General features: G+C 34.5%; 1 protein-coding gene across 2 annotated transcripts; it reads right to left on the bottom strand.

The window, feature by feature from the left end:
• Window positions 1-1,921: 1,921 nt before the first annotated feature.
• On the bottom strand, window positions 1,922-20,910 carry LOC113238165 (brachyurin-like). Of its 2 annotated transcripts, XM_026474923.1 has the most exons (7): window positions 20,806-20,908; window positions 18,539-18,658; window positions 16,644-16,942; window positions 16,051-16,318; window positions 4,020-4,118; window positions 3,266-3,459; window positions 1,922-2,980 (listed from the first exon to the last, which is right to left on the bottom strand). In XM_026474923.1, exons 3-7 carry the CDS (start codon window positions 16,854-16,856, stop codon window positions 2,870-2,872), a joined length of 885 nt encoding a protein of 294 aa, XP_026330708.1. In that variant the 5' UTR covers window positions 16,857-16,942; window positions 18,539-18,658; window positions 20,806-20,908; the 3' UTR covers window positions 1,922-2,869. The 2 variants fall into 2 exon arrangements, with proteins under 2 accessions (XP_026330708.1, XP_026330707.1); XM_026474922.1 differs by lacking the exon at window positions 18,539-18,658 and having other exon boundaries at window positions 20,806-20,910.
• Between the last annotated feature and the right edge of the window lie 3,055 nt (window positions 20,911-23,965).

Raw genomic sequence — 23,965 nt, forward strand, 5'->3', positions numbered from 1 at the left:
CCACCGGAAAAAACTAACCTGAAAATTATCCTTTTACTTTCGGTTTAGTTGACTGTAATAAAAACCTGTTACCTACAACAACCTTGAACAGGTCAAATGGAAAAACAATCTATTAAAAATCAATTCACATATAGTGAAAGTTATAACTATGTGACGTGTGGTATTAAGATTTTATCATAACAAACATTAGATAATGACGCTTGTTCACGGACGTCAGAATGGATTTTATTTCATCATATTGCCTTCAACAATAACTAGAAGCTTATGTCATACTCATATGAAACAGCAAATTATGTCCAAAGTGAACCGCGTAGGGTACAAAGAGCCTAACAGCGACACCAGTGAAGAGCAGCAGACTGGAAATGGGCACCATTCTCGAGCGGCCAAGCGCGACCTCAAGCCGTTGCGTCATAGACAAATGTACAAAACAAAAGTTCCTCATTGCTATATTATAGTACTTTCATGATATTAACTAAATCAGTTAGATCATTTTTTACATTATGAAATAGAGAGATCAGGTGAATAATAAGATATCATTTAATAAATATTTTTGCAAAGAATTGCGAATAAAAATTCTGACTGGTAATTTCATGTACTTAACTAATTGAGGCGTCACTTAATATAATAAAATGTTTTATAAACATACAAATGTTTTATATATATATATATATATATATATATATATATATATACACATAGCACTATAACTTTTCCGAACTGGCCACTTACATAAACAATATTTAAAAAGTAGTTACAAAATTTGAAAATGGAACTCTTTGGCTATAGAATACTGTTTGTTTCATCTGACTGTCACTTGTTTTTACATTGTGTTGTGTGTCATTTTTGTTTTTTTTGTGAAATTACTCCACTAGTTTGTTATAAAATTTAATAGATATTTTCACACTGACCAACCTCACTAGACTAGTCAGACCATGACCACGGCAATAGGGCCTGGGAATTATCCCGGTACGTGTGAAAATACGTATTAAGTGGTTTAATCGTGTTTATTTCAGTTTTAAAATGTTATTACAATGCAACGCAAAAGTCTGTAAGTGTATTTCAATCAAATTACACAAATATTCCATTCAAATAAATTGTACACAAATTGTATTAGGGGTGTAACATTCTATTTATCAGGTGTCGCCACGACTAGACACTATTATATGGCTTCAATTCTAAGGTTGCCACTGAACTAAAGTTGCCCCAATGTTTTATTTATCAATTGTCAATTGTTGGGTAATACCATCCTTTAAAAATTTTGTTCAAAAGTTGGTTTGTCAAATTGATCGGACTAGTAAAATACAAAAAGACTTGTATCTTGTGAGGTAATGAATCCGAGTGAATTTATTTCCTAAATATAATCTCAGTACTAGAAAAACCGACCTTAAAAGTCATTCATTCCCTAGTTTGCCACCCTTAGAGGTAGAATAAGAAGAATTTTCTTGAAATTTTAATGGGGCTACTACTGAAGTACCCTCTTTCCAACAAAAAAGAATCATCAATATCGGTTTTCAAAAGTTATTGTGTAACATGTGTACATACAAAAAAACATACAGTTGAATTGAGAACCTCCTCCTTTTTTGAAGTCGGTTAAAAATACAAAAAAGACGAACATTTTCTATCAAGTCTCATGAAAATTAAGGAGCCCCACTTATGCATGAAAGTATGAGTCATCGCAAGCGACAACCATAAGGATTAGTAAAGAAAACACTGACCCGTTGGGTTACCAAAGAATTATGGCCTAAGTCGCTTGCATTACGTGTAAATGGTGTTACCCTTTACCAAGTTTCCAAGTTTTTAAAAGTGAAATGAATAGGTGACTTTTATCGCCTGTGTCTTACAAAAAAAAAAACCAAAATTACTTATTGAATTTTTTTTCTAATACATTTCAAGTTAGAACTAATTTTGGTCAATAAAGGTAAATTCATTTGTAGCTTTAAAAATATTCTAATTCAGTTTTTTTATACGCTTAGATATACTTTATTATAATCACATTTTATCACTAGGCTATACTATACTACCATTGATATTATCTGTATGTTATATTTTGATGTCTGAATCTAGAGCCGAGAAAAAATCTTTGGGTCGAATCATATCCGCATCCTCGAAGGTCTATTATATTCGCATTTGTAGAGGCATTAGTGGCTCGGTCGTCGACAACATAAAAATGTAATTACGGGCTCTTCATACTCTTCGTCTTATCTTCTTCATCTTATCGTCTTATCTTGTCTCTATCTGAGTATTCCATCTGAACTCATCCGAGTTGAATATGTTCTTTTTCCAGATTTAAAAAAAATATTTGGTGAAAGTTACTAGCACGCAAAAATATATTTAGAAGTAATTTTAATTTCTACAATATTTTCATTTAATGAGAACATTGAAAGGCGATAACTTACTAAGAAAAGGGTGCTTAAACTTTACCTTAAAATACAATGTACTAGTGTATTAATTTAGAGAGTTAAATAGGGAACTTATCTAGTAGGTACCTTGTCTGATGAAACAAAATACAACAATAGAACTTGCACTTAATTTTCGATATTAAAAACACTTGAGTTCGATTAAAGCGCAATACACGAAAGGTCCCTGCTAAGTGGGGACTCCAGGGCACTTAAATATAGATTTACCCTTTGGAGAGTATTTGATGGGGGAGGTGTGAGATCCATCATATCTCGATTGTGCCTCTCAATTATTCGCTCTCGGCTCTGATAACTTGATTCATTTTTCAAACTCTCTCCCCTATTTGATATAGATTTGTTAGTTTCAAGGAAAACGCTGTATTTTCGACAGATGGCGTCGTTGCTGTCTGATTATCATTTGTTTCTATGTGTATTGTAATTGAAAACAGCAAAGTTTGTTGCTTTAGAAATATTTAATCAAGTTCAGCAACAGATTGTATCCAGTTAACAAAAGATGTGACTCTTGTGTACGCTGATGGAAACTTTAATTCACATTCTTCAGTCCCAAATGATATTACACCAACCTAAAATATAAAAGTATTCACTTAAAGGATTACTCACACTTGCAAACAGTTCGAAAGCTAATAAAAATTGTAAAAAAAGGGATTTTTTTGTAACAACATAAACTTCAAGTCATTGTAACAAAAACAATACTAATTACTAAATAATACATAGATAGCGTCAAATATTTATAAATATACGAAACTAACGTTTCTTCAAGTTTACAATGTACTCGTATATATGTATAGGGATAGGTTTAAAAAAGGTGGAAGCTTTTTTACAGTTTTAAGGATCTCAACAGGTGTTACCAAAATATTTCGTTTTTCTCTAAAAACAACTAGTGGTCCTCCGGAGTCACCGTTGCAAGTGCCTTTGCCTTTTTTTCCACTAGTACAAATACTGGATCCAGTGATATACGGTCCGTACGAAGCTGAACAATCATTATTTGAGATGATTTCCACCTCAACTGAGTACAGGGATTGATTTGCACTAACGTTGTTTTCTATGAAAAGTAAAGTTAATAATATTATTGGAATTCTATAATACTTAATTAAAAAATATCACATCTTGTGAATTCAAAGACCAGACAGTAGGTTTTCTCAGTGCATATGAGAATGCAGCTTCACTTCAATCGCACTATACGTAAATCCAAAAGATCTGTTCACTGGTTAAAGGGCAACTTCATTTAAGATTTTGTACCTTATAGTTTTGTCATATCTGTCTGTAAATGTAATTTTTAGGGTGTCATCTCCACTTTCTCAATTTTTGAAGTACTTTCATTTCATTACCAACCATTTCAAAAATTACCTCCGTATTTATGTATATCTCCGAGTAGAAACATTCAAAATTCAATTATCAATTAAAAAATATAGTAAAAACGTCTGAAATAGCATAAGCTGATTTTACAAAATATTGACAAGTTCAAGTACATGTAAGATCTTATCATAGTCATGGCCGACAAGCTCATGGTTGTTTCTTCGAAGACACTTTCAATATTGGATTAGATTGATGCCTGTCGGCAGCGATGATGACTATTTCAGTGTAATATCATTTATTACGTACCGTCAGTAAGAAGACCGTACCCAGATGCAATTCCTATAAGACCTGAAAAGCTTTCAGCAGACTCTTCATTATAAGGAAGAGCAATAGGTTGAATTGTATCTGAAACATAGAAATGGCGTTATGACCGAAACAAACGGTAAACAAAACGGTATACCGCATATTTAGTACTATTCTTAATGTAAAAGTCGATTGTACGCGTTTTATAATTGAAATCATGCAATGTATTTGTAACAATCATATAGAATATAGTATAGAAGATAGGTAATGAGTACAGTTGATGATTTGAACAAGTCATGAGATAATAGGACTTGAGTAGACATGTGATGTTGGATATTACCGTATAGGAACTTAATTATACAGCCTGATTATTATTGTTAATTAATTGTACATCACGTTAATTATATGTTATCATTATTACTATAAGTAAATTTAACTGTGGTTTTAATATACAAATGTTTCGCTTAATCAGTATTGAATATAGGATTTGATTTATAAATAAAATAAGAACTGTGTAATATTGGTAAAATATTCAGTTCTGTAGTAGATTTTTGGTTTGAAAATACGAATAAACGAATAGTGCAATAAGTGGTGTTTCTCATTTGTACTAATCAGCAATCGGGATCTACGCACGACCCACAGGTAACATATATTTTTTTACGGCAGTGTTTTGTACCTTATATAATTTGTTTTTCTTTTTACATGTGTGTATGTAATGTGTCTATGTATATAGTTCGATTGAGGCACACCCTGATAATGCTGGGATCATTTTACATAAAAAAAAATTTGTTTGAAAAATCTAATATACGCGATTTAAATCCGGAAAAATAATTTCATTTCCTATGTGTAACAATCGCGAAAACCGAAAAACTCGAAATAAAAAAAGTCTCACTGAGTGTGCGGATGCACTGTGAGAGACAAGTTTGTCTTTATAACTATTTTACGGCTAATCTATCGATGTGTGTAATAATAATAATAATAACGCACACACTCAACATAGCCCCGCACTAGGAAACCCTATGTCGCGGGTGCCATGGACATACATATATGTGACAACCACAAATTACACTCAGACTCACGAGAGAAATAAATGTAGGCTATACAAATATTTCTCCCGGCCCGGGAATCGAACCTGGGACCTCTGCGTGGCAGTCCGGCATGGTAACCGTTCGGCCACGGAGGCAGTTAGTTTGTGTGTGTGATAACATTGTAGCTAAGGTCACCCCCCCTGACAATGCTAATGTCCATACAGATATACAATTAAATGTATAACACAAGTAAATATTGTTTCTTCTTTGTTATTTACAAGATTAATTTTTCTTTTTCATTTTTCTATCTTTTTTTCTTTCTATTCTTATTCTGTAATAAATTTGATAATAATTAATCATGTATAGGTATAATGTCAGCATAACCTGAGTGATTACTGTCAAATAATACATATCGCGCAATTTTAGACTAGTGTATTTTCATACCTCGTTGTATAAATGGATACTAATTGATTTTACGTACAAATAATGTGTTCTCTTGTTATATGACTACAATAACACTTTTAATTCCCTATTTTTACAGATTTTGCTAGTATAAATTACAATCCAAGCCTAATAAGTTACAAAATTATTTATATAAACTACTGCACGATTAAGAAGCATAATGCAGTTTGTATTACCTTGTGTTGAGTGATTAGCTTATATTTAATTACAACACCTCTATGAACAGTTGATGGCCGTTTCTTTTAATGCATTTTTCAGGAGGGGTGGACGAGCTTAACAGAGTTTTAAGTTCTCCTAAGCGAGCGCGCAGAGGGCGAAGCCGAGACAGATGCAGCTGTCAACGGCGCAGTCGAGACAAGCGAAGCAGATGCAAGCCTAGTCGCGGTCGGCCCAGTCGAGTCAACACAAGGGGTCGTAGTTTATTTTATTTATTTATTTATTTATTTATTTATAATTTATAATTTGTAGCATAACAGACAAGAAAGTAGTACTATAATACCGAGGGCTCATCGGGTTCCACCACCTTCACGACAGCCAAGGAGTACTCAGCGCGGTGGATCATAAGTCAAAATCTTCTGATATTATTAAACATTTAAGGAGTTCGTTCAAGTTATTCGTTCTGAGGGTGCATCTGAGAACAACGAGCGAATGAATGAATGTCGTATCAGAATTTGATCCTTCTATAAGAAATCAAACTACAGATATGTGGTTAGCTAATCAAAAAGAGATCTCTCGTCCAATCCAGTTCGGATGGGCAGCGTTCGGGAAACTACAAAAAATCTTTGCGGCCAAATTACCTCAATGTCTCAAGACGAAAGTCTTTGACCAGTGTGTGTTGCCAGTGATAACATATGGATCAGAAACGTGGTCCCTCACTAAGGGCCTCATAAGAAGGCTCAAGGTCACTCAGCGGGCAATGGAGAGAGCGATGCTCGGTATTTCCTTACGTGATAGAATCAGAAATGAGGAAATCCGTAGGAGAACTAAGGTAACCGACATAGCTCGAAGAATTGCTCAGCTGAAGTGGCAGTGGGCGGGGCACATAGCTAGGAGAACCGATGACCGTTGGGGCGGAAATGTTCTTCAATGGCGACCGCGCACTGGACGACCCTCAGTGGATAGGCCCCCCACCAGGTGGACCGACGATCTGGTGGAGATCGCGGGAAGCCGATGGATGCGGGCAGCGCAGGACCGATCGTCGTGGAGATCGTTGGGGGAGGCCTGTACCCAGCAGTGGGCGTCGTATGGCTGAATGATGAAGGTTAACGAATGTTCTTCAATCTACAATTGGATAGAAAGATAGACTATCCATTATGCATTGCCCAAATTAACAGGTCTAGCTGAGCGCTAGTATCAAGGGTTGCCTAGTTTGTTATTTTCTTGGACTGAGTGGCAGGATAAATTGAGAACTGCGTTTCCCAGGGACGAAAAATATGGAGTTTTCTTGGCTGAGATGCTCGAAAAACGCGTTAAATTTGGCGAATAGTTAGAGGAATACTTTTATAAAAAGATGGTTATGTTAAATAGATGTAAGATTGCAAGTACAAAAGCTGTCGACTGCAATCTTCTCGGTATAGACAATAGATCAGCGTAGAACTAGTGCGGAAGCAGTACAGTTCACTGATCCCGACAAATTGCTTCTTTTTCTGAGGAATGTTAAAATTAATAAACGTAGTGAAAGAGTTTCTAGACATATTGCGAGCATCAATAACAACAAACGTTCCTTTAAGTCCAACCAAAATGATTGTAATGGTATTGCCGAATGTATCAACGTGAATCGTTTTAAATGTTATAATTGCAGTGAAGACGGTCATCCTCATTTTAAATGCAAATTACCAATCAAGAAATGCGATTTTTGTTCTCGGGTTGGGCGCATTATGTATGATTGTCCTGTAAGAAAGGGAGCTGGTGGTACAAATGACAAGACAGTATTATGACTATTGTCAGATAACGATAAAGACCATAAGTATTTTAAAAACGCCATTTTGAGTGGTCATAGCTTGCTTTGTTTCATAGGTCAATGTACCTTGATAAAACTCTCGAAAGCACAAGAATTAATAGAGAGTTGGTCTATCAATAATTTACCAGTTTTGAGGGGGTTCGGAAACTCTATTGTCCAAGCTATAGGTACATGTGTTGAGAACTTGAAATAGATTCTGTGAAGGTTGAGGTAGATCTCATAATAGTACCTGACTATTGCTTGACGGTTCCTCTTTTGGTGGGATAATTATTTACGGGGCAGAAATCTATAGTTATGCACAAAACCTGCGATAACTTAGAAATTACTACAAGGTATAATTTTGAGCGCTCAGAAATTAGTACAATGTCATTATATGTGAAAGAAACTTCAAAGATCCAATCCCAACTGACTGAAGTTGAAGTATTTACAGACTTCAATTATAATGGGGATGTATATATAGACTATAGTCTACGACAGGTACTCCATGGGGAATATGAAATTTTATGTGGTATAATTAAGTTAACAGGTGGATTCAGTAAAGTTATAATTAGAAAACTGAGCGATAAAGATAAGAAGAAGAAAGTTAGGTTAATACTTGCCGTTACAACTTTAGAGTCCAAGGTGTACTATGTTGATGAAATAAGTAACGACTTTTCAACCAAAATTGGCCCTATTGAAAAAAAAGATGTAACTGTTGATATATGGTTGATACCGAAATAAGTAACGATAATTTCGATAGGTTGCTTGCATTGTTGAATTAATATAGAATTACATTTGCCTTCTCTGTGGACGAACTAGGGTGTTGCAATGAGACTGAAATGGAGGTTCCTCTTCACGATAACACCCCTGTAGTTTACCGCCCTTATCGTTTGTCTCACTCTGAGGGAGCAGTAGTTCGTGACATTCCTAAAGAACTTGAAGAGTCCGGCGTTGTAATGGAATCCTCCTCAGAGTATGCCTCGCCTATTCTCTTAGTTAGGAAAGAGACAGGGATTATCGTCCATGTAAAATGTTAGGGCTTATTTAACGCCCTAAAAACTATAAAAGAACAATATCCCCTGCCAAGAATTGATGATCAATTAGATTAGTTTAGCAGGTTATAAACATTACATTACATTGGACTTAACCTCAGGATACTACCAGATTCCTCTTGCAGAGCATTCAAACAGTTTGACTGCTTTTATAACTCCGGATAGCCACTGTGAATTCAATAGGATGCCGTTTGACCTTACCAACGCACCCGCTACTTTTCAGAAAACCATTAACCGTATATGGTGGCACTCGTTTGAAATACGCATTTCCATATATGGAAGTCATAATTATACCGTCAAAAGATGTAGATGACGGTTTTGTAAAACTAAATGAAATATTGAAGCTATTCCGCAGTAGTGGTTTAACATCCCAAGGAGCACACTTTAAATGTCTTAAAACTGTTATATCTATAAACAGTCTTAATATGGTATAGATTTAGATAATAGTTCTCTATAAATGGTTTTAGAAAAAAGAAGTTGTTCTTATAGACTTATTTCACTCAAGTCCAAATTTTAAAACCTTCTCAATACCAAACAACTTAATTAAGTGTAATCTCTCTTAAGATTTACTCTTATAGTCCTTATTTTAAGTTCATCTGTAGAACAACTGATTATTTTTAGTAAAATTGTTCTATACACATTCAGTAAAGCCTATTGATACTCTAAAAACTAGTGTTCTTAAGTTTATTCTAGATATATTTAATTTATAGACATTCTGTAGTGATTGTACTTATTGACAAACACGTTATAGCGTGTCTTCAGTAGATTTTATTTAAAAACATACTACAATTAGGGTTTTTACTCTATTGGTAAGAGTTTATGCAAAATGGATGAAGTAAAGAATACTAAAAGATCTGGTGGAGGTGGTAAACCTTGGATATTAAGTCACATCATTCGATACAATCAGCGTTGCCAATGCCAATTGTTCAAAATCCCCAAAAATCACTATAATAATAATAACGTACACAATCAACATAGCCCCGCACTAGGGAAACCTTGTGTCGCGGGCAGTGTTGGGCAAAATTTAATTGTTCTGGTAATTAAAGATTGACAATTGATTAATTGTCAATTGCGAAACAGCAATTAACGATTGATCAATTGTTAGTTGCGAGAACCGCAATTAACAATTAATTAATTTTCAATCTTTTCAATGTTTTTGATTAACAATTAACAATTAAAACTGACAATTATGATAAATTTATAGGGCATATGGGGGTGAGTTAGGGCGTTGGTTGTGGGGGCCTGTTGGGGGCCTGCTGGGGGCAGGGTTGGGGGGCCCGGTTGGGGGCCCGGTGGGGGCCCCGGTTGGGGACCCGCTTGGGGGCCCCGGTTGGGGCCCCGGTTGGGGCCCCCGGTTGGGTGGCCCGGTAGCGGGGCCCGGTTAGGGGCCAGTTATGGGGCCTGATGGATCCGGGGCCCCCAAACCGTGACCCACAACTGGGCCCCAAACGGGGGCCCCCAACCGGGCCCCACAAACGGGCCCCCAACGCGGTCCTACAAACGGGTCACCCAACCGGGCCCCCAACCGGGCCACCCAAGCGGGCCACCCAAGCGGGCCCCCCAACCGGGCCCCCAAACGTGGGCCCCAACCGGGTCCCTAACCGGAGCCCCAACCGGGGCCCTAACCGGGGGCCCCAACAGGGCCCCCAACCGGGCCTCCAACCGGGGCCCCCAACCGGGCCCCCAACCGGGCCCCCCAACCGGGCCCCCCAACCGGGCCCCCAACTGGGGCCCCCAATCGGGCCCCACAACCGGCCCCCCAACCGGGCCCCCAACCGGGGACCCCAACCGGGGACCCCAACCGGCCGGAATTGATTTTAATTGCAAATTTAATTGCAATTAAAATCAATTCAATTGAAATCAATTGCAATTGATTTCAATTGAATTGATTTTTTAATCTGATTGAATTATTGATTGAAATTTAATTGATTAACGCCTAACACTGGTCGCGGGTGCCATGGACACACACGTAGACAACCACAAATTACATCCAAACTCACGAGAGAAATAAATGTAGGCCATACAAATATTTCTCCCGACCCGGGAATTGAACTTGGGACCTCTGCATGGCAGTCTGGCATGGTAACCGTTCGGCCACGGAGGCAGTAAAAATATTTTCAGTAAGTACTACATTGTGTTATCATAGTTATCATTTAAAAGTGTTATTTTATGCACTAGTATATTATATAGTATTTAATTTATATTTAAATTAATCGTAAATATAAATTACAAAAGCAATCAAAATAATCAAATAACTAACTGTCTCTTTCCGACTCATAGCTTGCGTAAAAGACTGAACGAGACCCAACACGTCAATTTCAATTGTTTCAAACACAAGCGTTTGAAATATTTAGAACAAAAATTTCATAGAGTCGCTTTGATGCTAATGTTATTATTAAAATATTTTTAATACATGTTAGTAATACTTTCAAATATTGTTGTACTCTTTCTACGGCTTGGGGTTACGAATCAGAAGGCCGAAAACACATTTGCCTGAAATAACGTTTGCATGAATTTCCATAATCCCGAAACTATTTTTTTAGGTTTTTTTTTTAGAATATTACAAAACAAACCTAAGCTAACTTAGTCTTTTCTTTGTAATAAGCATCCAAAACTCCCTAAAGCATAACGGTTTTATTATGAATCGGTTTTCAGGATTATGAAAGTTTGGCTTTACGTTAAATTTGAATTTTAAAAAATCTAAACATCGGTACTTTGAATACAGGAATTTATCCAGTAAACATAGCTTGAACTTAAGGAGAAAGTGACAAGTATTAACAGAGAACATCTTACACCGACAAAATGCATTAAAAATCAAAAGTTGGATGAATGGCAAAATATACCAACTTAAGAAACAAAGAAGGTAATTGAAGCAGACTGACACTGCAAATTAAATAGGATATTTTTATAAAAGTTTAAGCAATTTGTAGCCTTCACATGCAAACAATGCATAATAATCCAAATAGTACAACCTTGATAGCCTAACGGTTTGCACTGTGGGCACTGGATGAGAAGTTCCCGGGTTCTATACCGGTAGGATCAATTTAACAAATTAACTTTTCTAAATGGTTCTGGTGTTGGTATTCTATTGTAAGACAATCACCTGGTCTGAAACTAGGGAACTCTCTGTACATACTCCCCATGAGTATCAGAACAACAGAATCCCAGAGCAAAACCAATTTACAAAAGTTCATTTCCCAAATTGGTTCTACTGGGAATCGAACCTGGGACCAAGAACGATGGAATTTATTTCGGGGCACAACTCAGAACACCCAGGCCAAAACAACTTTCGAAAAGTTCACATTTATTTTTATAGTCGATTGAGCTGACTTTTTACGGTTTTAAAAAAAATTCTCGAATAACTCGAGAAATCGGGTACGAGAATTCTCGAAACTCAAGAAAAAAACATCAGACACCCTAACTCGTAAATAATGGCATTGTATAAAATTCAACATTTACATATAAAATTTATTTATAAATAATAAAGGCTACTCCATTATACCTGTGTTCAAATACTTTTCACTAGAAGGGGAATTCCCTACAAATTGGCAACGCTGGATACAAGTCGTAATTCGCGCTCGGGCTGGTCATGGCCGGCATTTGTTTGTTGACAAATAAATAAACATTGTGAAGTAATTCCGTGTTGTGAAATGATAAAAACAATTGAAATGAGCGCGTAAACTACTGTACTTCAATGTAGTGTATGTGTATTGTGCCGTTTATCAATGGAATACAGTGAAATCATTGTGTGAAATGTGGTTGGCGTGAAAAAATAACCTCAATGTTGTAATGAAAATTGTATTTCTGCCATCATAAGTTAGGTATGTCATTAAAATATTCTTTATATTTAAATGATAGTAAATGTATCCACCTTTCTAGTCATATTATAACACATTCCATACAATTATGCAGAATAACGTTTAATTTTGCGACAAATTGGATTATTTCCAATTGTTTTTTTGACCAAGTGTTTTGAAAAGTGTTTTAATGCATAAAGCGCTCATTATTTGGTAACAGCTTATAAGGGTTTTGTAATACTGTCAAAAGAAACAATCGCTTAGAAACATCGCGTTTTGTAGACAATCATAAAAATCTCATAGGAGGAATATTCTTCGACAAGTTCAACTACACTAAAGCAAGTAAAAATAATCTTTTGGTATTCTAAAGTTTTTCTATAGATCAAGCTATAGACAAAATGTTCCCAACTGTGTTTTGAAAAAAGCTTTAAATTCTTATCGCCATTTTTATTTTCAAAGAATGACTACTTATGAAGTAGCCGAGAAAAATTTCTTTTCTTTTTAAAAAGTAAATCTAAGTTGAAAAAGCCTAGAATTTCTTGGAAATGGTTTGTTTTGTGAGTTATTTTGTATATTTAAGTTTTCTATAAATATTTAAAACCGAAAATCGATAACTGTATTTTTATTAAGTTTATATTTTATACTTAAATATTTAAAATTTAGCGAGCGCATTACTTTTATGACAGGTTTTACATCACTTTTCACAATGTATTTAAAGTCGCACGTTAATTTGCGCTTTCCAACCGATTAAACATTGCGCGAAAGAGTCAGAAATATTGTATCTAATTTCGCCATGTTGCAATTTATATAGTTTATATTTTGTAAGCCATTAAACATGAAGTCTATTAGTATTAAGAGAATTGCGTCCTATGTTTGTAACGCTTTAGTATTTTGGTTTTAAAATAGCATTACTAAGAAAACTATCATAGACTATAAATTATCTAAAAACTATCTACAAGACTAAATAAAAACTTTCTACATTCTACAAATGGTCTTGTAGCATTCTAGAAGGGTTACTTCAGAAAAAAGATAAGAATGACTCTTAACACTACCTACAGATAGTTTCTCAAAGCACTCTTGTGATCTACTAATAAAGTTGTGCCCACTTTTACTTTAAATTATCTAGAAACCTTCTTTGAGATATCTTGAGGGAATTTGAACTCTTAAAATATTCAATCGAATTAAATTCTATTAGATGTCTTATAGTATATATTTAGATATGGGTGTGCTGCTTGGGATTGAACTTGAGTAAATGTCTTTTTTATGAGGTCCATCGATTATCAAGTTTTTTCAAGTTATTGCAAGTTCTTTAATACAATTATTAAAGAAAAATGCAAAATTTATTTTGTGTGATGATCAAGAGCGAGCGTTTGTTGCTCTCAAATTGAAACTAATTAAGAGACCTGTCTTAGCCTTTTACAACCCATCTTTTGAGATTCAAGTACACACCGACGCACCGAAAATTGGTGTTGCTGGTATTTTATTACAAAAACAGAATAAAAATGAACCATTTCAAGTTGTGGTTTATTAGTTACTGATTGTAATTCTTTGAGAGCAACATTCGAAAAAAAGATGCATGATGGTGAAACGTTTTACAAAAATATGACTTTTCTATAGTTTATAAACCCGGAAGTATAATGAGTTACATGGATGCTTTAAGCCGCAATCTAGTGTTCGAACTATCAAATCAGCAACGACAATAAAAGTTATGAAATCTTATTTCAATACGTTTGGAGTTCCTAAAAGGTTGATCTCAGATAGAGGTACATCATTTGAAAAAAATTTGAAAGTTTTGTCCATGTCTGCATTTAGGCATTAAACATATCCTTAATGCGGTCGCGATTCCGAAGGTCAGTGGATCGAGAGAGAGATACTTGGTACGGGACAAAGTAAGAAATTAGTTCCCAAATTGTAAGGCCCATATCGCGTTACTAAAGTTCTAGGTAATGATAAGTATGAAGTTCAAGACACTCCTCTATCTCGCAAGGGCAATAGATTGTTCAAGAGTGTGTTTTCGGCAGATAAAACGCACTCGTGGTTAGTTTTTGGTAAAAGTGATGACCTTGGTTCGGACTCTTCAGAATCTGACACTTGTACAAATTGAATGAACTCTTTTATCTTGCCTGGAAGACGTGTATGAGGCTTCCAAGCAAATAATATTGAAGATAAGTATGAGGCTTCAACATCATTATTATTATTAATCTTATGGAAATCGAGTACTGGAGATGTCAATAATGTGCTAAAATTATAATTGTTCAAAGATAATGAAATATTCAATGTAAGAGGTTATAATGTGAACAATTGCGTCTTGGAGATTTGAATGAGGCTCTATTACTGAATGTGTTTTATTTAATAAAATACATAGTTCGAAGGTATGATATGTGTGCTTGTATGTTTAAATATTAATATTACAATATTAAGAATTAAGATGTGGAGATGTTAATGAGGCCCCTTTAGTTATACTGATGCCATTGTAGTTTTGTTACAGTTTGGTTTGTAGAACATGGACAACTGTATTAATTATCGTTATGTAGAAGTTGCAATATTTATTTACATTGAATATCATGATTTTTACTACCATGATACTCACGCATTTTGTGAAAATACTCCACTTGTATATTATTAATAACCAATAATAATTGACATGTTATTGTTAAATTTGATGAATTTCCAATGATTTTGTGGAATTAAATATTTAATTAATTATGTTACTTTTAAGTTATTTTTTTTTGTACGAATTTTTCTGGAATTATTGCTTGTATACTTCACGAGACGTGAACAATATCGGGAAGGCCGACGTAAGCTTTTTATAATTTTTAACCGACTTGAAAAAAAGGAGGAGGTTCTCAATTCGACTATATGTTTTTTTTGTATGTATGTTACGCGATAACTTCGGTATTTGTGAACCGATTTTCATGTTCATTTTTTGTTGGAAAGAGGGTACCTCCGTAGTGGTCCCATTTCATTTTGAAGAAAATCACCTACCTCTAAGGATGGCTGATCACGCATGAACATTCATTTTCATTAATAGCGCCTAAATTTTACTTAAGGAGTAATTATTTCAATGGTTGGTTTTGCTATTCTCCAATTCAAGGCGTTTTTCTCTCTCAATATATTTAGAGTAGTGAGAACCGATTTTTATTATCTCCTGTGTCAAGTCCTGTATAGTGGCGAACTAGGGGATATTGTAATAAAACTTGGCAAATAGATGTAATTCCACGTACTTTTGAGATCGGTTTTTTTAGTACTCTGTACTGAGATTATAATCATACAATGTATTTGTAGTAATCATAATAATATAGAAGATAGATAATGAGTACAGTTGTTGATTTGAACAAGTCATGAGTATAGGACTTGAGTAGCCATGTGATGTTGAATATTACTGTTAAGGAATTTAATTATACAGCCTGATTATTATTTTTCATTAACAATACATCACGTTAATTATATATTATCCTTATTACTTTAAGTAAATTTAAATGTGGTTTTAATGTACAAATGTTTAGTCTAATCAAAATTGAATATAGGATTTGATTTGTCGTTTTCCAGGTGAATAGTGGGGTAGTAGGGTAGGGGTAGTTAATAAAAACTGTGTAATATTGGTAAAATATTCAGTACTGTAGTAGATGTTTGATTTGAAAGAGCGAATATACGAATAGTGTAACAAGTGGTGTTTCTCATTTTTATAAAATGGTTTGTATGCCTTATGTCACTTTAATCTAACTCAGGAGAATACACAATGTTGTATTTACTTACGTGAAAAGATAACATCAGGTATTTTAATAATAGCAATATCGTTACTAATCATTTCAACGTCGTAATCAGGATGGACGGTAATATCATTGGTCAGTATTCGGAGACCACCACTAAATATCAAATTGGAACCAAGAATAGAGGTAAACTCGTCAGCAGTGACTTTGCCATCAAAATAACAATGGGCTGCTGTTATTATACTGTTACTAGATATTAGAGATCCGCCACACAATGAAATGGAATTATTAAAGACTGTAACGATAAGGCCAACCTGAAAGAAAAGTTAAATAAAAATATAAGTAACTAATACTAACAATAATAATTGATCTAGTAGTAAATCCAAAAATCAACTAAACTTATACAAAATTTGGATTTATGGCAAAAGTAAAGATCATCAGTAACAGAAAAAAGAAAGAAAAGATATATCATAAAGAAACAAAGACTAAGTTTTCTTAAGAATTTTGCTAAGCAGTAATTGAAGTTGAAAGTTTACATTACACGAAATAAAATCAAGATTTTTGGTAACAGCTCATCGTGAACATTAAATATTCCACATGACAATACGGCAGTATTTGTCTTTTTTACTTATTACTTACTTGGTAAGGTACTTCAGTAATATCTGTTAATGTACCTCCGACTATTCTTTGGCTTTTTCTATTGTCCAATGACTCTTCCCATTCTTTAATTTTCGTTGCTGTTGGTATACCAATTTTAGTATGATAGTTGTATACAGACAAATCTTGAATTGCGTCTTTAGAAAGCGTTAATTGGATAATTGGCAGAATAAATGTTATGATAAGCCCGTTCATGTTCTATTTTTTCTTTTACTTCTTTAATATCTTGTTTATTTTCTTCTTCTTCTATTATTTTACTTAATAGACTTTCAAATAATTTCCTAAAAAGAAATTCAGTCAATAAAGCTACAGTTACACATGGGTTTAGATTCGCTTAGCTTCAGAAATTACGACATTTCATAAGTAAGGAATTAGCGATATGCACTTGATAGCAATGTCCACAAAGAGACTGGAATTAAGGCGAGTTCTGCACCCAAGTTCGTTAGAGCATTGCGGTAAAAGTTAGCGATGTGAATGGGAAAGGAATTTAAATTTTAACCCCTCACCGAACAAGTCGTTTTGAGCTGTATTATCCGACATAATTGCATTATTTCTATAAAAACTTGCAATAGAGGTTTATGAGAGGTTTTTCACCTTTCACCGCTTAATCTTGTTACAATGTATTATGTTTCGTAATAAACTTTGAAAGGGGACTTAGTACTTATAATCGTAATATCTTATTTTATATACCACCGTGCTCGACAAACTACGCTATTTACAGTCTGCTGACTCCTTGCCAAATAGTATAATTCACGTTTTAGTGAACACGACGTTTTTTTGTCAATCTAAGGCAATATTTAAAAAAGGAAACGTTAGCTCGCTTGAGCAATATCAGTGAACAGTCCTATACTTACTTATTTATTTTGAAAATATTGATGATTATTTATATTATGTACCTAGATTAATACTTACCACAGTAGTAGTTTAAATTTAAATTCAAAGCTATTCATATTGAAATAAAAATAACATTACATTTAAGCAGGTTCATATTTCACTTTATAATAATTTGTACAATTATATACTGACAGACACACAAAAACACACACACACACACACACACACACACACACACACACACACACACACACACCAACTACGATCTTGAGGAAGATCAAAAGCATTATATACTGGCTGATACTTTTGTGGTGTTGTATTATTATATACTAAATTTTATTCTAGAAAACATAGGTTTTCTAGAATAAAATAACAGTATTGTCTGTACTATTTTAAGGTTTACTTTGTATATTTATGATATTGTAAACGCTGTTAGTTTTCAATAAAAATAAAAATAAGAATAAATAAAAAATATATTGTGAAAAATATGAAGCTTTAACTGGTGTTGAAGTCATTTGTAAAAGCTACTAAACTGGAAAACCCATTTAAGTTCTTTGCATGTATCTCATGCGCAGGCCACTCCGCGAACGAAGCTAAACTAACTTTGCTTAGCTCACGTAGCCGGGCATCTTCTCCAACCCGAAGTATGAGCGAACACACCGCGCACACCGCGAACTAAGCTAACTAAACTAACGACCCAATAGTTATGTAAAATATGTCGCCCTTTACCCCCGTACGTATCTATAGGCACTACTTACTACGTATTTTCTTAGCTAAGTTTTACAATACAACTACGTGAGCTAAGTTAAGTTAGCTAGTTTCGTTTGCGGTGTTGTCTGCGCTTTAAGCTAACTGTTATTACGCCTGGTGCATTATTATCAACACATCAATTACCTAGTCTAAAACTAGGGAGGTCACTGTATTATGAGTAACCAGAGCAACGGCATTGGTAGCGGAATATCACCAGTATGCGGTTCGATGTAAATTTCCTACTGTATTCTTAAAACAAATGAACTATAGTTATTTTAAGTTAGAGCACGTACCTACGGCAAGTAGACACTACGATAAGGTTATATGTGCAATAGGAACTAGGTCAAGAAGGCAGCTCCGGTTTCACAAAGCTCGGGACGGCGCGAATGACTTCACGAGGCAGTGACTCACATCTGTTGTTTGGATAGTTGCTATAGTTTGCTTGATACATTTTCATTCTATGATGTAGGGTTTTTCTAGGTAGGTTTTTCTTGTTATTATTTATTCTTACATACACATTATCTACAAAAGTGGCGTGGTTATAGTTATTTTGACTCAGCGACGTGAGTTGACAGATTACGAAATATTAATGCTTGTTGAAGGTGATTCATCATTGAGTGATGACTCTTCTCCCCTTTTACTTGGTCGGTAATGAAATAAAATACTTAAGCAATTGTTGATTTCTTCACATATGAGTAATAATCGCATATTTGGATGCTTTTGAACTAAAGTTCACTTTTTCCCGTGAACTGCTAACAAAATGTTGAAGTGGCTTCTTAAAATATAATTTTTCTTCGTTTGAATCCCGAGATCCCGGAAGGATGTGACATGTTACGATTTTTATATTTTAAATTTATAATATTTTAAAAGTCTGATCATGACTATTAATATAACAACTAGATTTCAGCATGGTAAACAGCTAAAAGTTTCAAATTTAAACTACGAACCATAAGATGGTTTGACGGTTATGGTAAAAAATTATTAACTACAAAACGTTTTTCTTAATATCTAAATATTTTACACTTTTCATTTTCAATATGTGATAAAAGTTCATTTAAAATTTACACGAAATCACAAGTAACATTTTGAGCGTTTATTTTCTTTCTACTTAATAATTCCGCCAATTCCGGCGTCACTAGATTTATTCATTACAAAAGCGCATTCTGCGCTTTTGTAATGAATAATATTATTATATTACCGCAATCGAATTGTAGGCAATTAAGTGTCCAAATATCCGACTACTACAAATAACATAGTAATTACATTTATAAAAAACTCAAAATTTATTAAGATTGTGTGTATAATGTGTGCATATGAAAGGGACAACATTCAATACAACTCTACATAAGGTAAAATACTGACAAACTAAACAAGATTACGAACCGAAAATGTGAAAATTCACATCAAAGAAGAAAACAATAATCTTCTAAAGGGAACTACATAAATAGTATATCTAAGGCTTGTAAAACTTCTTCTACGGTGGTTTTAACCAAAGTGCAGGGGAGTGAAAAATCCAAAAAAAAAACCAGTTACCCTCTTTGTTTTTGTAAAAGAAAAATCTAGGATGAGATAATACATAAAGCTGGCGATGCCTCGTATTCCGCCTTTGCTCGGATGTGGGAACACAGCTTTGTGGCGAGAACTAGGGAAACCGAGGAGATTTCATTAATTTTAAAGGATTATTGATATAAAATATGTTTTAAAGGATTATTGATATAAGCAAAATGCTTCACACCTTTCTCTAATTTAATATTCTAATCTTTCACCTTTCTTCACTAAGTTCTCGACATCCGTTTTAGCTCAAACTTCACGAAATAGCATGGTTAGATATTAGTACTATACAAAACTATATGTTCTCGTGAAGTTTCACACAATCCATCTTATTTAGTGAGCTAGGGGGTGTGTTGGGGTGGGTTAGGGGGTGTGTTAGGGAGTGAGTAGTGAGTAGTGAGTAGGTTTGAGTGAGTGGGTTTGAGTGGGTGGGTTTGAGAGTGTGGGTGAGTGGGTGGGAGACTGAGCGGGTGAGTGAGCGGGTGAGTGGGTGGATGTAGGTTCCACACACACACCCGACGCCTAACCCAACCCTTCACCCACCCTTTAACCATCCCCTCACCCACCCTCTAACCAACCCCTAACCCATACCCTAAACCCACCCCTAACTCAACATTTAATCCACCCCCTAACCCACCTTCTAACCCACCCCCTAATCCGCCCCCAACCCACACCCTAAACACACCGCCAACCCACCCCCTAACACACCCCCTAACCCACCCTTAACCTTGATTTTTTAATCTGATTGAATTGAATTGATTTTTTAGTCTGATTGAATTTCTGATTGAAATTTAATTGAGTAACGCCCAACACTGTTGTACACTTCAAAGCTAAATTTTAAAGTGATTTTTTTTATTAGCTCACCAACAACTGCTAAAATTATAACTAGGAAGGTACCTAACAGTGGTTAATGTTAGGTGGAGTTAACGCATGCCATAATTGTAAATACGTGATGAAGTATATTACGATTAAATAGTAGTGTAATAATAAAATTATATTTACTACTCACAACAATTCAACAGTTTTCGATGTTCAATATAGCAGGTCAAGTTTAAAAGAGGTTGCACTAAATTTGCGACTCCGGCTACAAATCTACGACAAAATACTGGGGCACTATTGTAAGTGGGTATTGTTTGTTCGAAATAGCATTTGCTCTTTCACTAACAATCTACAAAAATAAATTCAGTCACTTGTAATAAATACTGTTTCAGCGTGCAGATGGCGCGTATATTTAATAGTTTGGGTTTTTAGAGGGCATGATAAAATTTGATAAAATCATCGTTATCTTGGCATTTATCTTCAATGATTGGATTTAGGTAACCTCTTGAAATAATCTTGTATGTGCAGAATTTAATAATATCTTCAAATTATAAATTAAAATATCTTTGCAACACTTGGAAGGGCTTAAAATTCAGTTTAGAAACCCCGGGGCCCGAAAGAGGGATATAAAAGATAAAGTATTAAAATTAAGATTTGAGTTTCGCCGTAATTGGAAAATATAAATACTTGCTTATTAAAATGAAAAATTAATAACTTATATGCTCTGTTTTTTTCTCTAGTCAAAGCGGATTGGCCTAAAGGTCTTGCATCCAGGCACAAACTTTATTAAAAAAAAATAGTCAAGGCGGAGTAAACTGACAGTTTATTGGGCAAAAGTGTTGCCCGCTTACAAGCAGCTAGTGATTGCAGTCGATAAATGTTCTAACATTTGAAAACGGGAATAAATGCGTTTAAATCCTAATACGTATATTCACATCTTCCTATTTTCCTGACGTTTCGGCCAAGTTGCACTGGCCACGATCATGCGTTGACCGTGTGTCTGTGTGTCAAATGTTAGTAAAATGCAACACGAAATTTTAAAAGTGTAGATAAATGTTTTATCGACTATCACCTGATTTTTGTAACTTGTTTAATTTGAAAATGTAAAAATTAGTATTACAGTAAAATATTCCAACAGGCGTAAACTTCACACTATTTCACACTTTTAAATGAACAAATTTATAAAAAATTAAAAAATTTGATAACAATACTTATCACAACTACATAAAAACTCTATTTCCCCCAAAATATAACTCGTAAAAGTTGGCTTTTCGTTAGAGCTCAAATTCAATGTTATATAACATACAAGGATTGTGTAGATGTTTCCGTTGGCACCTAGTATTATTTTTACGCGGGTATTTTATTTGTGATTGTATAGCCTACAATAAGGCAATAAATAGCTCTAGAATAAAAAGGCGTGTCTGTAATTCACGAAGTGATTTCTGTGCTAGTGAGTTAATTGTCCAAATAAGAGTAAAGATAGCAATAACGCAATTATTAATCATTGCAACGTCAAAACAGTCACTAATCATACATTTATCTTTTTTCACTATCTACCGATAAAACCATCGAAAACAACCATAATACTATTTAAAATTTTACGAAAACTGACAACCCTGTAAACGTCATTTTATTCCGCCATAAAAAACAGACTATAGAATTATATGAAATTGTGAAAACAATTCGTGGCGTTCGACTACACGGGAACTACCTGCAACAGAGATTGAAAATATATAGTCAATACTAAAAAGAGAGAGTAAATTTTTATTACGAACCTTACGCCAGTCTTGGGTCATTAAATAGAACCCAAAAAATAGAGCAAAAAAACTCGCATATTGAGAGCATATTACATATTAAGTTTTTTATCATAGTCAATTCAGTTATTAATACACTACTAGATATTAGTTGCAATACTGTGATATCAAAATTTGAGAGAAAGGATTACAGAGACAGACAGACCTGTCAATATATCGCTGACTTTCTAGAATATTAGCTTATCTCAAAAATACTCGGTTCATCAGGCTTAAAAAAAAACGAGTGTTACTCACAATCACATTCTAATAAAGCAGTGTAATAAATTAAAAAATGGCTTAATTTGGTTTGGGTCACTATTCCTGAAAAACAGCAATATATTGTGTGAAATGAAACTTCAACTTGCTTGTAAATAAAATCTCAAGTACAATTGTATTTTGATATTTCTATTGTGGGATATTACATTGGCATAGATTCTACAAGACCTGTTAACAGTTCGCCGATTCGAAACCAACGGAATTCTTAACCAAATAGTAGACACCCTTTTGCCCCAGACACCCCACTGCAGTTCTTTTCGTTAGTGGCGGAAGTGTAACAGACGATATCGATACTACCAATCACCATACCAATTAATATTACTTCAAATTGAAAATATGTGTAAATATGATCAAAAACCGTATTAAATAAATATATTAAATAAAAATGTAAATAACGTGATCCTCGTTCGCCTCACTCTCCCCACTACGGTGTGGCGGAAGTGAGGCAGTACGGTATCAATGCTACCAAATGATTGCTGTACCAATCAGGATTACTTCGAATTAATGAAATAAAATTTACATCTGACAAAAATGTAAAAATATAATAAAAAATCATGACATGTAAGACATATCGTAGTTAGAAACCTGTAAACTAGTGACAAACGTTTAAAATGAAATGAGATGCACGCGAATTGTTTGTATTCCAGTATTTTTTTAAATATGGTTCCATTATATACTTAAAAAAACAAGTAAACAATACGACTGCACCAATACTAAAAATCTAAATGCAATATCCACCATTATTTTTAAATGATACTCGTATTAAATGCAGCAATTAGATCAATAATACTTATTTATTATATAATTTAGAAGCGTAAAATATCACTGGGGTAGCGACATGGGTAGACTTATTTTGGTTGATCACTGAGATCAAAACAGAACTATCCATTCTTCATACACCATAATCAATCAAGCCCTTTAGGTTACAGGATAAGCCAAAGAAATAGACATTCAAATATATGTACGTACATCAGAAAGAGAACACCCTCCGGCAACCGGGCAAAAATGGTAATTCTTATCTAGATAATGACCTTAAGCTGACTTACAGCACCTTAAGCAGGTCTTTTACTTAAAAAAAAAGCAGCTAGGCGCTTACCATTTTGTGGACACTGCATTTTCATGAACCGGATACGGATGCAGAAGCACGCCCGTACTAGTTTATATGCGCTTTTGTCCGCCGTAAATTTGTCTACGGGGACTTGCTTCGTTCGGAAGTGTCCGGAGACCGGAGTGTTTTATAGTTCTACGGCACTTACTTCTAGTATTGTTATTTGCTTATCA

This window comes from Hyposmocoma kahamanoa, unplaced genomic scaffold (assembly GCF_003589595.1).
Source record: "Hyposmocoma kahamanoa isolate Upper Pololo Valley unplaced genomic scaffold, ASM358959v1 95, whole genome shotgun sequence".
Taxonomy (NCBI): Eukaryota; Metazoa; Arthropoda; class Insecta; order Lepidoptera; family Cosmopterigidae; genus Hyposmocoma; species Hyposmocoma kahamanoa.

Coding starts and splice junctions, on each gene's coding strand:
- LOC113238165 (XM_026474922.1), bottom strand. CDS start 16,856: ATGAACGGGCTTATCATAACATTTATTCTGCCAATTATCCAATTAACG. Junction 3,460..4,019: donor GTACGGTCTTCTTACTGACG/GTACGTAATAAA, acceptor TACTTTTCATAG/AAAACAACGTTAGTGCAAAT. Junction 2,981..3,265: donor GAGAAAAACGAAATATTTTG/GTAACACCTGTT, acceptor TTTATATTTTAG/GTTGGTGTAATATCATTTGG.